Genomic DNA, 15394 nt, shown 5'->3' with positions numbered 1-15394 from the left:
AGACGCGTTAAAGCGCGTATTAATATTCACTTGGCCGAGCGCGTTACCCGCTCGGTCGACATCAGCCAGGGACAAAGACCCGTCCGCGGTGGCGATAACTTTTTTAACGACGACAAGCCGCGTCGTATTTTTGTTTAGCGCGTTCGCTCCGGCGGCGGTGGGAAAATAATCTCGCACGGCGGTGGCCGACAAAACCGCTTGTACGCCGGCAAATGAATGCGTTCGTATGCCTGTAACGCTCGAGCGCGTCGCGTCGTACCGCGACTGTATACCTACGATAATGCGATAGTATGGGTGATGCGTTCCTCCGTGTGTGTGTGTATGCGCGCGTGGGTGATTCGTGTTTCTACCGTGTTCCCAGTATATTCGGCGAGCGCGGCCGCGACCAAGCGCGCACCGCGATGCTCGGCCGGCGATGATAATTTTCCCCAGGGCTTTTTTTCCCAACGCCCAACCCCTTCTCTTTCTTTCTTTCTCTCTCTCCCTTTCATTCGACGCGCACGACCACGGAATTACCTCTGACAGCGTCCACACACTCGCGCGCACTTTGGAGATTCGCGCCTGGTCCGTGGACGACCGCTTTCCTTTTAATTTCGCGAGAGCGCGCGCTCGCGCGATTCGGAAAATTGATCTCGACGTGATCGTGGCGTTTGAATAATTTCCCCTTGCTCCCGTTCCCTCCCAGTCCGACTCTCTCCCTTACGTTCAGATCATAATTCCTCGCAATTTCGCGAAAATTAAAACAGCTCGAGCGCTGGCCGAGCGATATCTCACGTATCCGTGCGCGCGACGAGAACGAATGCATTTTAATCTGGGAACAACGGCGGGATGATTCATGTGGTCTGTGTATGGCCATATGCGTGTGCGTGCTTGTGTGTGAATGTGCGTGTGTGCGCGCGCGCGCGTGTGTGTGTGTGTGTGTGTAACGCGCTGGCCCTTTCTACGTTCTCATCTTTCTCCCCCGGCTTACCATCACGTAATGCCTCTGTATCTCTATTTTTTCACTGGCCAGTTTCTCGCACTCCAATTTAAGGCTGTATAAGAAGAACAAGAACAGAGCATTAATATCCACCAGCCCTCGAAATCGCGGAGCCATTGTCTCTCCGCTCGTCCTACTGTCGTCGCGACGTATCGGTTAAAAACGCGGGGCTCGTGGTAGCGAACGCGCGAGACAGAGAAAGAGAGAGAGAAAGAGTAGGAAAATAAAGCGGCGAGCCGTCATCGTACCGTTACAGTAAAAAGGTTCAACGAGCGATAACGAACGAAGTAAAGACGGTTTTTACGAATCTTCCGCTATTGAGTCAGCGCGCCAGAGGATAGAAAGAGACGGGTGCGGGGGAGGCAGTAGGAGGAGGTTGGCTCGCAATAATAATAACGTTACAGCTCCTTCCACGGTGAAATTCCCTCTCCTCTCCTTTTTCTCGACCGATACACGACGCCATTTAATTCGATTTGCAGAGGAGAAAAAGGGTAGAGCGCCCGCGCGCGGTAATTCCGATGCGGCGCGTTTAATATTCGTGAAAGGCGAATCGAGGGACGCGACTATATACGGCGCGGTGCAATCTCACCTCTAAGGCGATAAATTAGCAGGGTATTAACGATCGCGAACGCGCGCGCGAGCGTACGCAAGTAATGATTTTCTCTCTCTCTCTCTCTCGCACGCGCGTACAGAGTCGATTAATTATTTCGGATTGACGCGGCGTAACGATTTACGGGACGATTTATCGGGAATCACGTTGCGCGCTTAAACCATGCGACTGCTATAACGCGCGCGTACAGTTTCACCGCGCGGGTCGCGCGTATATTTTTGCGCCTCCACGATTAATCTCCCAATCGACGAGTGGCGATATTTATGAATACTCGTTTTCGTCAAAGTGTTTCCGAACACGCGCGCGTGCGATTAAATTCACTCGCTCGCTAATGCACACCCAACCGATCCGATCCGTATACCGCCCTTTCAATTACTCTCTCATTTTCCCGTATTTCCCATAATCGGCTCTCGCGGAAAAGTGGGAGAGACGGAGGAGAGAGCCGAAGAAGAGGCAAGAAGAGACGTTTTCTAGCAGGACGCGGGCGCAAATTGAACGGTCGAGTGAATCCGCGCTAGGTCTGAGCGCGACTCTTGCCGAATCGGAGTATATAGTGAGAAGCGCGCGCGTGTGTGTGTGTGTATCTCGGAGAAAACGTTCACGCCGCGATCACGAACGCGTGCGCCGCTTGGCCGCGCATCGAACACGTGCGCGCGCTATCCAAACAGGGTCTTCGTTCCTTCTCCGTGTGCATACTTCGGTGTGCACAGCTTCCGGTCAGACAAACAATTATCTGCCTACGTTCGCCGTCCGTCCGACTGTCCGTCCATGCGTCCACAGTCCGTGCATTTCGCGCGCTCGCTCGCGCGATATTTGCACGAGCGCCTAATGGATACGGCCCTGTCGACCGGCACGAACGTTTACTCCGTTCGACAAACTAATAACCGAGAGAACAGCGGAATTTATATCGCGTACGGGTAACCGCGACCCGAATATTTTCGCCGGGAACACGGAGGAGAGAAGCCGAGGAGGCGGATGGGTGATCTTGTCGGGCCTATGAGGTCGCGCGCGAGCTTCTCGGGGAAGAGGGCGTGGGAGTGGGGGCAGCAGGTCGCACCGATATAGACTTTGCTCTTGTCGCGTTATCTCTCGCTATTTTTAGAGGCCGCGAGACGTACGTTTCGGTTTCTAGAAAAAGTTTCTCGTAAAAATTCACATCGATAACGACGACCGCGACCAGCCAAGACGCATGCTTCTTATACATGGCGCTTATTAAGGCGTTCCCAATCGCTGCTGCGCAACTGTGACGTCAGAGGCGAGAAAACGCATGCCAAGAATTCTCGCGAGTGCCATTTTCTAATAGAGAGATATCTGTATGAAGGAACACTTGAGATCGCCGCCGCCGAGCATACTTGTAAAATGTTCTGAGCACTATCCTTTTTCCCTTGGCGATCAATCAATGAAATGAACATGGCGAAATCATGAGAAAAGGTTAAATATAGTTGAAGAGGAAGGTTGCGTGTCACGTTAATCTTCAGGCTATTAATTGACTGTCTCAAGTGTTCCTTCGTACCTTTTTGTTTGAAAGTGGCACGCGAGAATCTTTGGCACGCGTTTTCTCGCCTCTGACGTCATCAATCCACGGTTCCGCAGCAATGGGACCAGGAAACTTAATGGATGGGTTTCTGAGATCTCGCGTTGGAAGCGACTAGTCATCATCATTCTCGTCGTCGTCGAGACGAGACGAAACGGTAACCAGTCTCGTTCAGAAAAGTTGAGGCATACGTCTTCGATTGACCGCGGCTTACGAGGACAAACTTGGGGGAATAGTGAAAAAAAAAAGAAAGATACCTATGGTACTGGGCCTGCAGGAAGTTGAATTCCTCCTTAATACGGTCGCAAGAGTCGTTGATTGAAAATTTGAAGCCTTGACCAGGCTGTGGTGGACCCTGCAACACAAAGAGAGACCATTAATGCAACGACGTGTCGTGATGTCCTTCGACGTCGTTAGTAGTACACGAAGAAAATATTGTAGTAAAAATTGCAACCAAACTTTCGTACATCTTTACCATACCCGAATCATACGTACACATATATATCTAAAAATGTCACGCTGGCTCTTTACCATACAAAATTATCGCGATTACCTGAATATTTTTTATATCGTGTGTATACAAGATAGATCGTCAAATAGATTATTTCTATAGAAATTTACATTACAATTTCAGTAGAGTCCAGTAGCTTTGCAAAATGCATTGTATGAAGAGATCTAATTTTAACGTAATTCTTACTACAATATTTCCTGCGTATGTACACAGAGAAGCGGTATCGTATAAAACGTTATCTTCGACGAGGATGCTGCCCATCCCTCAAAAATATGTCAACATTATCGCAAAAAGATTCGAGACGCGCGAATGTGCTATTCCTCTCTCTTTCTCTTTCCTTCTTTCTTCTCATTCGTTATATTCGCGGAGCTTCGTTGTTCGTTTGACTCCTGACAATCGATATGTACAAGATGATGTCAAGTGAGAAAAAGGAAAAAAAAGAACGAACGCCGTCGCTCGAATGTGGTGTGTATCCGTATACGTCGGCTGACTTTGGCGGCTGCTGTATCAGCGCGCCCACGAGCGTAAAAGCCACATTATTACCGGTAGTACCGGTGCTACCCACCTCCGTATACCTGTTGGTAATAACGTTACGAGCGTGTTATCGATCGTTTTGCACGTCGTGCCCCGCAAAACGGATACGCCACTATGGCCTCGTAAAAGCCGGAATAGCTCTCCTTCTCTCTCTCTCTCTTTCTCTCTCTCTCTCTCTCTCTCTCTCTCCCTTTCTCTGTGTCGCACCCCCTTTCTCTCTTTCCCGCCGGCGGCCGATCGTAGCGTCGTGTCGCACGATCTAGATTCCATGACGGCCGAAGAATGTCGGAATCGCGGTGTTTCGTGCGGGAACTCGCCAACGATTCGCCGGGGCGACCCTGCGTATAATGAAGATCGTGCCCGAACTCGTAAAGTGAGAATCAACTTGTGAGCGCGTTATCGCGCTAATCGCTCGTGACACGATCGGATGACACACGGCCGGCGTCTGACAGTCCGGTAACACAGAACGGCGCGAGCATTTCGCTCCAGATAATATATCTCGTCTTGAAAGCTCGCCCTCCACAGAATTACCGTGTCTCCTTCATGAGAAGTCAGTTCGCCTCTCAGGCTTCGCACCTTATTCCTGCGTTTCGTGGAGAAACAGCCGATGCTCCAAGAGGAATAGAACGCGCGTTGAACGATACGTTTTAAGCGTGCAGTGGTGTACGGGAAACCTTGTAGCTACCGCGTGCTCACCGCAACGTGTTTTATTAATCCCCGGCTTCGAGTCGGACTTCTCTCGACGCGTTATCGCACGTGTACGTTCGAATTACGGAGAGGATTTGTGCGCCCGGCGTGCAATATCTTTAAACGACTCGGGACTCGTGCGCGCGACTCGACGAAGTCGTAGCAGACCACACACATACACACGTACATACGCACGCATACATACAGAGAGAGCTGTCCTTCGCAAGTGACTTCTTTATATTTAAACGAACGTAATACGAGTAAACCACCTTCAGCCCTGGTTGGCGTGTTAACGCTGAACGAAAGAGCGAAGTTAACGCGAATCAGCGAACAGCTGATCGCAGCGGAATCGCTGATCCGATTTGTATGCGACAAGTCACGATGGTCAATCCAATTAATTTATTGGCTTTCGCCGCGGAACGGCGGAGTAACGGACGTCAGACGACGACGACGACGACCACCACTACCACCATACTACTATCATCACCACCACTACTCCTACTATTACTGCTGCTGCTGCTGCTGCTGCTGTTACCACCACTGATGCGCTTGACATTTTCCGGTACAGCTCTCGTTAGTAGATCGATACGAGACGAGAACGTCAACGTTAGAACTCGCCGGAATAACCGGAGAACGACGAGTGTATTTTTACATTCGACTTATCGCGGCCATAACTCCTAAATTACACTGATCGAAGAGCGTGCATGGCAAAAACTTATCTATCCAACGTCCCGCCTACTTGTCTAGCCGATAAATGCAGTGGAATAGCAATATATTACCGACATATTATACACATCGAAAACGGTAGGTCTCGCGCGCGATTGCGGCAACGGAAGGGGAGGGGTGATATATCTTTTATCGATTAATTTTTCCCACGGGATCCGAAATTTCACGTGCGCGCGCGATTGAACGACGAGAGGACAAGCGCAGCGATGATGGATTTCCGCGCGCAACGACGACGCGAGGCGACGCGACGCACACCAACCGGTGGCGATGCGGTTTAGCGTCCGTCGAAAAGCGAAGCGCGAATTATGTCGTTTCGACGAATAATAATGAGAGAACGTAGCCGTCGTGCATGTCAATCAGTGTCCTTTACGTGCCGCAGCCGATTTAATTATCCGATAGCCTCCTCTCTCGCATCATTCCGTTCCCTCTTTCCCGCCGCGCTTTTTATTCCGCGCGATCGAGAGCCATCGGAACAGCGCGCTCGCTCGCTCATTCGCTCGCGCGTCGGCGGTATTCAAATAGCACGTTATCGCCGACACAACCACCGTGAAAGCGATAGCCGGGCGGTCGGATAACGACGAACAAGAATTGGCATTAAAGCGCAACGATCGCGCGCTACGATCGCGCTTTTATTGGTTTTCGAGTCTCGGGCGACATTTAATACGTCGCGCGAGATACCGAATTAACCGCATCGCGGTACATTACCGCCGACGACTCAATGGAGCGTGCGGTGCTGTGCGGCCTCTTCTCCGTCCTCCATCTTCTCCTCCTCCATTTCCTCCGGCTTCCCGTCCTCCCTTCGAATGGACGTTCGTTAAAGCCGACGGCGACGACGTGGTCGTTTACGGTCAACACTGTCTTCGTCGTCGACAGAGGGTGAGAAAGCGAGAGAAAGAGAGAGAGGAGAGACGACGAGTCGAGACCGCGCGCCACGTTTACGTTCGGCTAACGGCAACAGGACCAATCGGTTGCGTTTCCAGCCACTCAAGTGCGCTTAAGTGGCGCGTATCGCCACGTCTAATTACGTTAGCTCCATCGATCCCCGCCAACGTCCACTAGATGCCTGATTATCGGCGCGTATTATCGGACAGGTTAACTGCTCTCTACGGTGTCCCCCGCTTGTGATCAAGTCCGTAACCAAACACGAGGCACGCGCGCTCAAGTGCCAAGAACATTTGCTCATCTCGAGGTACGAGACTGAGCGGCCGTTGTTGCAGGCGCTGCATTAGCAGACGTGCCCGGAGCGGAAGTGACGACACGCCCGGACATCGCGTAGACAACTCGTGTTTTCTACCCACTGCGCGACTACCACACGACCGAGAATTTCGATGTGCTCTCGAATTTCTCCGTGACGTCTCGTCCGGGCTCGGTAAATATTGTGCAATTTTAATATGTGTGACTAACACGGAGAAAATAGTAGTTAAAACTATGTTTCTTCTTGCAACATCTCTTGTTCAGAACTGGACTATACTAGAATCGAAATTACTATGAAAATAGCGGAAATGTCGATCCATTCGATATATAATAAAAAAAAAACATTCAAGCAATTACAATAATTTCGCGATGAAAATGTGCAAAACATTTTGAAACAAATATATTCCAGTTGTAAAATTCTCTATGGTCCAAGAATGCAACAATTTTTGCTGTAATTTTTTAGTACCGCAATATTTTCTCTGTGTATAAGTGTCATTGAATTTGTCAGTGATCTCACCTCATCGTTCGATTCGTTTGGCGAGAGGGACAGGAAAGCGCGTCGGGGGAATTTGTCCGATCGAATTTGCTGCGACTTAACGTTTGAGAAGGAGAAGCCAGGGAGCCGCCGCGAGAGTTGTATCACTCGAGGCGCCCGATATTCCGCGCTAATCAAAGAGACGGCGGAGTCTCGAGAGCCGATGGCCGCGCGTCCACTTTACTTGGAAGCTCTCACTCCCTTCCTCCCTCTCTCTTTCTCTCTCTCGTGAGAAACTCGCTAAGCCATAGAGGATTACGCGGAAGGACGACGCAAACAGGGAGAACGGCCGAGAGAAGAGCTTCGAGGGTCGGCGGTTTTCGCCGCACCGCAAAACCACCGACTCGTGGCGCGGATTCCAAAACCACCCGGCGACCAGAACCGACCGCGTTCGCCCTATAAGCGAACCTCTCTCTACCACCTTCCGTTATTCCGTAGAGGGCCACTGGTCGCGAAATATCGTCGAAACGCTGCCGGGGAGCGGTGAGAAGATTAAAACATCGCTTTTCGCGCAAAGGGTCTTCGTACGTCTCACGAGCATCATGAATTTCCTAACGACTCGATATCGAGCGCACACGCAAGGAAATAACATTAGCTAAGTCTCAGTGACTAATTTGAACTTGGCTAAAAGAGTAATCGTTTCACCGTCATTACCAAGAATTGGCTATCACAGGTAAGATACATTCGTTGTGGAGAACAAATTTATTAGCTGAAAAATGCATTTATTCAAGCAGCTAAGAAAGCGACAACCACTTCTGGGTATTACGCGTGTGAACTCGAGCATTAAGGAATTAACCTCATAGAACTCGTTCTGCCGCATCGCGCGTGCATTGACCAATTGTCTTTCGTTAATATCTCAAACGCTATATAAAATATAATACAGAATTTCTCTATCCAATCTAACAAGTTCTACCTGTATACGAGCACCCAAATCCAAACATCCTGTGTAAGACATATAAAACATGCTTGACGCGTACCAACGCTCTTCTGCGGGTAGAACTCTTCATGAAATTGGATAAAAGACTAATATAAATAAGACTATTAATTTTAACTTTGACAGTGTGTCAGCTGTCCCGATTTCGACAGCATATCTTAGTTATCATAGCTGTAGTTTAGTTCCTATGACTCATCTTTTTCCTACGTGCGATACGAGGATGACGATACGAGGATGACGATAATGACAAGGATCGACGGTAACTAGGACTCGACTTGTCCAATTCTTTGACATTTACCTCGGCGAATTGGGCGAGAAGCGAGAGGGAGTTCGATGGCAAGTCGCGAAACAACAAAACCGATTGTCGAACAGGCGAGCTCGCCAAATCCGAGCACGATCGAATCCCGGAATTATGCAACGCGATAACAATTCCCTTAATATCGCCAGACAATACGTCGCAGGATTTGCATGAGGCGCGCGGAGTGAGAATACGCGAAGAACCGATAGAGAAAGAGACCGAGCGAGTGAGCGAGTGAATAAATGTATGAGAGAGAGAGAGAGAGGAGGGGGAGGGAGGGAGGGAGGGAGGGAGGGAAGAGGAAACGGACGTACGAGCGGTTGTATCTTATTGATCATTATGATTATTCCCCGTAGCAGACTGCGAATTCGCCCCGAGACTGCGGAGCACGACCGCTATTTGCATAAGCAATGCATTTTGATTCGTAGACCCACATTGTACTCGGCACGGGGAATGACATAAATAATGCATAGAATAATGATAGCACGTTCCCTCGCTCGCTCGCTCGTGCGCGCGACGCGTCGCGTCGCGTCGCGTCGCGAAAGCGAGTCCCTGTCGCGAAACGAGACGATCCTCGCGCGCTCGTAATTCTTCGGTTATACTGAAATTGCGGTGCGCCGCGCATGCATTTCATTCCACTCCCGTTAAGTATCAACGACGCGTTATATCCCAGCCATTTCGCGGTACGATTCGCATCAAATTGGCGAATCTGTGCGCGCGTCCCTCCATGCGTCGGAACGCTCGAAAGAATGTGAACGCGAGCGGCAATTCGCCCGATGAACTCTGTTCAAATCGGCATCGTCCGATATCGGATACGAGGGATACGACATCGGCACGACGGAGTCCATTTCCACAGTTAAATCGAGATCAACGTCTTGATATAATAATAATGGTTCGGGGCGGAGCGCGTCCCCTGAAATTCGTCCGCTTTATGGGGCGGCTCATGGTGCGGAGTAGCGTTACGAGGGATCGTTAATAAAACCATCTAAACGCGACGCGTTATTTCGGTGAAGGGGCCGCACAAGGGCGTCTGTTTGCCGGCGGTGTCCACGACGCGTTCTTTCATGAGCGTCAATCTGCTCGTAACACGAGCCGCAGGATACGGCCCAGGATGGCGCGAAGCGAGCTGAAAACACCTGACGCGCGCATACGCGTTATACTACGCGCACGATTCTGTCCGACAGGCAGGCAGGCAGGCAGGCAGGCAGGCGGCCATGCAGGCGGGCACTCGTGCAGATCGCTCGATAAGAGGCGACCGCGGCAGTTTAACCCGCCGAGCAATTAAGGCGATACGATCGGCGCTCTCGTGAAATAACGTCACACCACGGCGCTGGATATGCGAATAAGTGCCAACCCCCCTCCGTCCCCCTGTCCGTCCGTTTTCTTCTCATCCCTCTTTCTCTCTTTCTTCCGATGCAGGCGAGCGCGAGAGTGTATTTACATGAATGCTACAGCTACACGGCGTCTCGCGTGCATACAACGCGACAATCACACGACGACGACGACGACGACGACGACGACGGCGGCGGCGGCGGCGGCGGCGGCGGCGGCGGCGACGACCAGCTGTGCGCACCAGCCGGAGAAGATCGTGGCGGACTTGACTTAATAACACGGCCACGTTGACGTTTATACAGTACTCAGTATCGCCGCGGCGAGTGTAACGCGACCGCCCATTCTCTTATCGTAAGAGCGATGTCCTCTCAAGTGGCGATCGTGTCGAAAATCGTCTTAGCCGACGAAACGGCCAACGAGGGGAGGAGAGAGTGGAGCGCGAGTAATATATTGAGGAAAGAGTCGCGAGATAACGGAATCCGCATTAGTCGCGGATAATGAAAAGAGTGCGCGCGCGCTTACAAGATGCATTTTCTCTCTTTCTTTGAACCGCGCCAGTAGTGACTCACTATCACCAGACGCGTACAAAAGTCAAAAGATTAAGACTCGTTGCGGAGGTATCGCTCTTTCGCCGCAGATACCATGTTCCGCGCGCGCGTTCATTGCAAAAAGAATGTCGGACGTGACAGGTCTTCTCTCTAGGTGAAACACGAGATAACGGGGACGACGTAGGGCGGAGAACGTTGGGAAAAAAAGAGCACGCCGGGGCGGGGAACAGAAGAGGGACTAAAGATTAAGCGAACAGAAGCCGGGGCGGCAAACAAAGGGTCGAAAGCTATGATTCGGTCGTTCCGAGTAGACCGGGTAATTACTGGTTGAACTCCGGGGAGATCCGCGCGTCTTTTTCCTCCGCGCTTCCTATCCTCGGCTGCTGGCTCCCTCGATCTCGTCTGAAACGAATGAGCGAGGGAGAGAGAGTGAGCGAGACACACACAGAGAGTGAGAGAAAGCTTCGCCGAGAGAAGAAAAACTACGACGGTAGATAAAAGCGCCACGAGAAAACTCTGTCGGACTGCGCGAATGAGCCGCGGTACTTTAACGACACAAAGGGAGCTCAAATATCGGCCAACTGTCGTGACCCGCTGTCGTCTCCCAACCTCCTGGAACGGTCGTCCGGGAGTCGCTCTCTCACTCTCTGTATCTCTCCTGTCGCCCGGTCTCCCTTTCGCCGTCTGGTACGCTTCGTTGCCGGTAGAAGCGCGCGAGAGAGAGAGAGAGAGAGAGAGAGAGAGAGAGAGAGAGAGAGAGGGAAGGAGAGAGAAGGGGGCCTCGACAAAAGCACGGCGCTACAAAAGCTCCGCGATAATAGGAAGCACGGCGGGAGCCACCACCCTGGCAGTTCGGCCACCTAATCTGTTACAGTCATAAACCCTGTTCTTGTACTCCGCTCCCGTTTCCCCTTCGCCGCCGTTCGCCACGGTGGTGCCCGCCCTTTTACGAGCTCTCCCCGAGAATGCAGCAGCTTACCCTTACGCAAAACGCGCGTCGCTCTTCCTCTCTTTCTTTCTTTCTCCCACTTCCATCCCTTCCATAGTTTTTTGCAGATTGTTTCTATCGAACGCTTGCAGCGTACCGATGAGATATCATCTCACTAACCCGCGCGAAACAAATCGAATTAAACGATGGCCTTGAGAGGGAGACCACGGGGCTTCCCTGAAAATTCTTTTTAGCTTCTGCCGATATTTGATGATCGTCAATGATGTTCTCTTCTCCCGGCATGTCTCGGCAAGCATCGCGCCTCTCGCATCAACGGTCCTTAAGGGACGCTCAGCGGGGAATCTGTGACACGAGGGTCGGCTCCCTCGGGATCATGGGGAGAGATCGGGGGAATATGTTATAATTACCACCAAACGCTCGCGCGAGCAGAAGTCAGGGGAGGTGAGACGAGGGAACGATCGCACCCATCTACCTCTTCGCTTTTTTTCTCTTACTCTCTCTCCCTCTTTCTCCCTTTCTCGCTTTCGACACTCGCGACAATGCCGTGGCCCCTTTTCGATCTCCCGGGGGCTGATATTACCCCGCTTTCTCTCTTTCTTCCTATTTACAACGTGCTCGCGCGCACATGCTACGCGGTAACGTCAAAATGAAATTTCTAAGGCCACGGGGCGGTCGCTTTTACCGCTCCCCCTCGCGATAATCTCGTTACCCACCGACAATCGAGGGTGGCGGAAGGCGAGGTCACCCCTTGCGCTGTCTACTACTACTCTTGTTCCCCTCGTGCTCATCGTCGCTTTCCACGCGCGATGAGGGTGTGCCTTGAAGCAATGAAATCTGAGCACGCGGCCACATCTCTCGAGAGCGTCTAAATTGCGATTCTAATCGCGACTCTTCCTCTCTCTCTCTCTCTCTCTCCGGCCGCTCTGGCGATCCGTTTTGCGGATCATAAATTCGCGATCGCGCTGACTCATAAACCGCGCCCGCGCGCTCCGAGGCGAATTGAAAATGACGGGCAGTCGGTCGTCCGTTGATGTTGCTCGGCGAAAATGAGGAAATAAGACGTTCGTGGAGGTAACGACGGTGAGCCGCGCGCGTATTGAGAGACCGGCGAGAAGAAGCGTGGATAAAGACAGAATTCGACTCGGTGACTCTGTACGCACAAAGAACTGCGCGCTCCCTTCAGTTCAGCCCCTTTTTCGCGTCTCCTGACTGTGGAGATTCGAGAGAAAGAGTGAGAGAGAACCACCACCGTTATTCGCGCGTTATACACAGGGAGGAACTCAACGATACGTTTATACTTGACGGGATTGGCAAAAAAGACGCAAGAAGAAGCTACGGCGCGATATGCGCCGTGTGTACGCGAGGAAGTAAATGATTTCTTTCTTTACCCACACACACACACACACACACACGATCACGGAGCTACTCTCGAGAGTCGACCGCGTTTTCGATTCGTGCCCGTTGGGACCCTCAGGCGAAGCTCCGTTTTCGCATTAATCGTTTTTCCTTCGGTTCCAACCTGATCTCACCGACCCCCGGGCCCAGCCTCTTAACCGGCGAGATCCGAGTCGAAAAACGAAACGAACGCGCTTGGGACGGCCAAGCGGGAGAATAAAAGAATGTCTCCCTCGTGTCCCCGACTTGTCGAGCCATTATCGAGGCTATCTCCCGACGGTCGACCGGACGTTTTTAAGAGCGTAGCTGGTCTTTATCTGCGAACAAGCTACGGCTAATGTAGGTACGCGACGAGGATCCCCGCGACCCGAGATACACTCTCCTCCTTCTTTCCTTCTTTTCCCTTCTTTTCTCTCCTTCATTTTTATTTGCATCATTATACGCGGTCCCTCGCGATACCTGCTCAGCGGAGCTCTATACACCCCGAATCCCGCATATTTCTCAGCTGCGTGAATTTTAAGGAAAATGGCTGACTCGTTCACGCCCTCAGCCTCGCAAGAGACGCGATCTTTACACGACGAAACCGCACGCGCGCGCTATTTCTCTCCCGTACGAAAATACGGGACGCCGCGTTGTTACGACTGAAATACGGGAGACCGTGATGTGCGCGATCCTAAACGGAGAAAGTGAGAGGCGAAGAGAGCGTACAGGGACGACGACGACGACTACGAGAAAGAGAAAAAGAAAAGAGGAAAGAAAAGAAGAAAGACGAAAAGATGGTAGCCGCGGACGGGCTCGAGACGGTAGTATACGGTAGCCGGCGTGTATATCATTAACCTCATCCTCGTTTTTCGTCTCCCCTCGCGCGCGCGCACGCCGCCGCCACCACCCAACCCCACCTCCGTGACAAGCATGGGTCTCAACGGTCCGATGAAACAGGAATGCACCGTCTCGCTCTCTCGACCGCGTCGCATCGCGACCCTCGCGTCTCTTTCTCTCACTCGCGTATATGTATATACATATATACATATATATATATATATGTATATGCGTTCTCTTCCCCTCGACGAGCGATACTCGCTCCGACTCGCCCTGACTCGCTCCCTCTCTCTTCCAGATGACTCCGACCCGGCGCGCACAAACGAGTAATTAACTATCTCCGTGTGGGACATGTGTTCCCATCGTGTTCCCTCTCCCCCTCCTCCCGCTCGCTCGCTCGCTCGTATTCTCTCTCTCTCTCTCTCTCTCTCTCTCGCCCTTCGTTCCTCCGCACCCCAGCCACCTCGAGCATTCGCGTCGCTCTACCGACGCTCCGTGTTTGCACACACTCTCTTATGTTAATTCGGCTTAACGCCCAGAAGCCCTCGAGGGGTTCGGCCGAGTCTCGTCTCGTCTCGCTTGGCCACGCATCGCCGAAAAAATTACGGGCGATCACGAAGAGGGAGCGAGAGCTTACGACGACCGGGGTGGTCACGGACGATATCGTTAGAAAATAATAGGTATGTTCGCTCGCGTGTGCGTTACGAGCAGGGGAGAAGACGCGGGAGTCGCTCGAGCGGCTCTCCACGCTCTCAGCGTGGGTTCTCAGCGCGTTATTCGCGTTACAACGCACGACGCGATTTGCGTCGCCCCTCTTGGCGTGAGGAAAGGGAGTCGTCGCGCATTAACGTGCCTGAAAACGGTAACGCAAATTTCGTCCGACGAACGCGACGCTGATTCCCCTCAATGACGAGATCTCGGGGGGTCGATAAGATAATATCCGAAAAGCCGCGGGCGTTTTCAATTTCGCCCATTTGTCCATATCTGCGCGCCGGTCTCCTCGCGATTTACCGTCCACCTCTACCCGGAGAACGAATCGGAAAAGCGAGAAGGAGACATCGCTGCCGTTAACGAACTCGATTATTCCGACGTAACCCGTAGCGAGCGTCTAATGGCCGGGTACCGTAGCCGGCCACAAATTTATCCCCGGTATTCATCTTCCCATTAGCGGTGAATAATTCCGTTGGCGTTTACGTGCCAATTTCCCATTCGTCCGGACGGTAAGATGATTGGCCGGTGGAGGAGGCAAGAGAGACGACGGTGTCGTCGTCGTCGTCGTCATCGTCGTCGTCGTTCTCGGTCACGACCTCTTCCGCCTCCTCCGCCCCCGTACCGCACTCGCTCTCTCGCTCTCGTATTCCCGCTCGTTGAAAAATCGAACCTTGGGGTCAAAAGCCACCACGGGCGATAGCGGATAACATCGGATAACTGTAATAGCTGTCGGTAACCGCGTCGCTCGGTCGGCCGATACACTTCGCGTTTAACGTGCCTCTCCTATGCGCGTCCGCGGACACGACTCTGGCCGAGGTACTGCCAAGAAATAACGTACATTACCCAAATGGAGTATTAGTCGCAGCACTAATGTACATTTCACTAGAAGCCACTAATCTTTCGATCAACGGTTTACCCGGCAAAACGCTTAAACACTTAACCTTAACTCCCGATCTCTCTCCCTCTTCGTGTCGTCGACGAAGAGGGAAAAGAAAGGAGAGGAGAGAGAAAGGGAGAGAGGGGGAAAGAGAGAGGGGGAAAGAGAGAGAGAGAGAGAGAGAGAGAGAGAGAGAGAGAGAGAGAGAGAGAGAGAGAGAG

The 15394-nt window shown here is 52.0% G+C and overlaps 1 protein-coding gene across 7 annotated transcripts in view; it reads right to left on the bottom strand.

Moving 5' to 3' along the window:
* Positions 1-15394, bottom strand: part of LOC116842733 (protein groucho-like) — a 112974-nt gene that overhangs the window by 66947 nt on the left and 30633 nt on the right. For 6 of the 7 annotated variants that reach the window (XR_004377767.1, XM_032812363.1, XM_032812361.1 and 3 more), the window contains one exon: positions 3381-3478. Coding sequence is in view for 5 of the 7 variants with exons in the window: in XM_032812363.1 (XP_032668254.1) it covers positions 3381-3478 (98 nt within the window). In the remaining 2 variants the exon portion in view is untranslated. Of the gene's footprint in view, positions 1-970; positions 1035-3380; positions 3479-15394 lie in introns of all 7 variants that reach the window. The other variant, XM_032812362.1, reaches the window with a different exon arrangement.

This window comes from Odontomachus brunneus, unplaced genomic scaffold, assembly GCF_010583005.1.
Source record: "Odontomachus brunneus isolate Ranch 3 - 2012 unplaced genomic scaffold, Obru_v1 Obru_scaffold_027, whole genome shotgun sequence".
NCBI classification, from domain to species: Eukaryota; Metazoa; Arthropoda; class Insecta; order Hymenoptera; family Formicidae; genus Odontomachus; species Odontomachus brunneus.
This window is presented reverse-complemented; position numbering and strand designations above follow the sequence as displayed.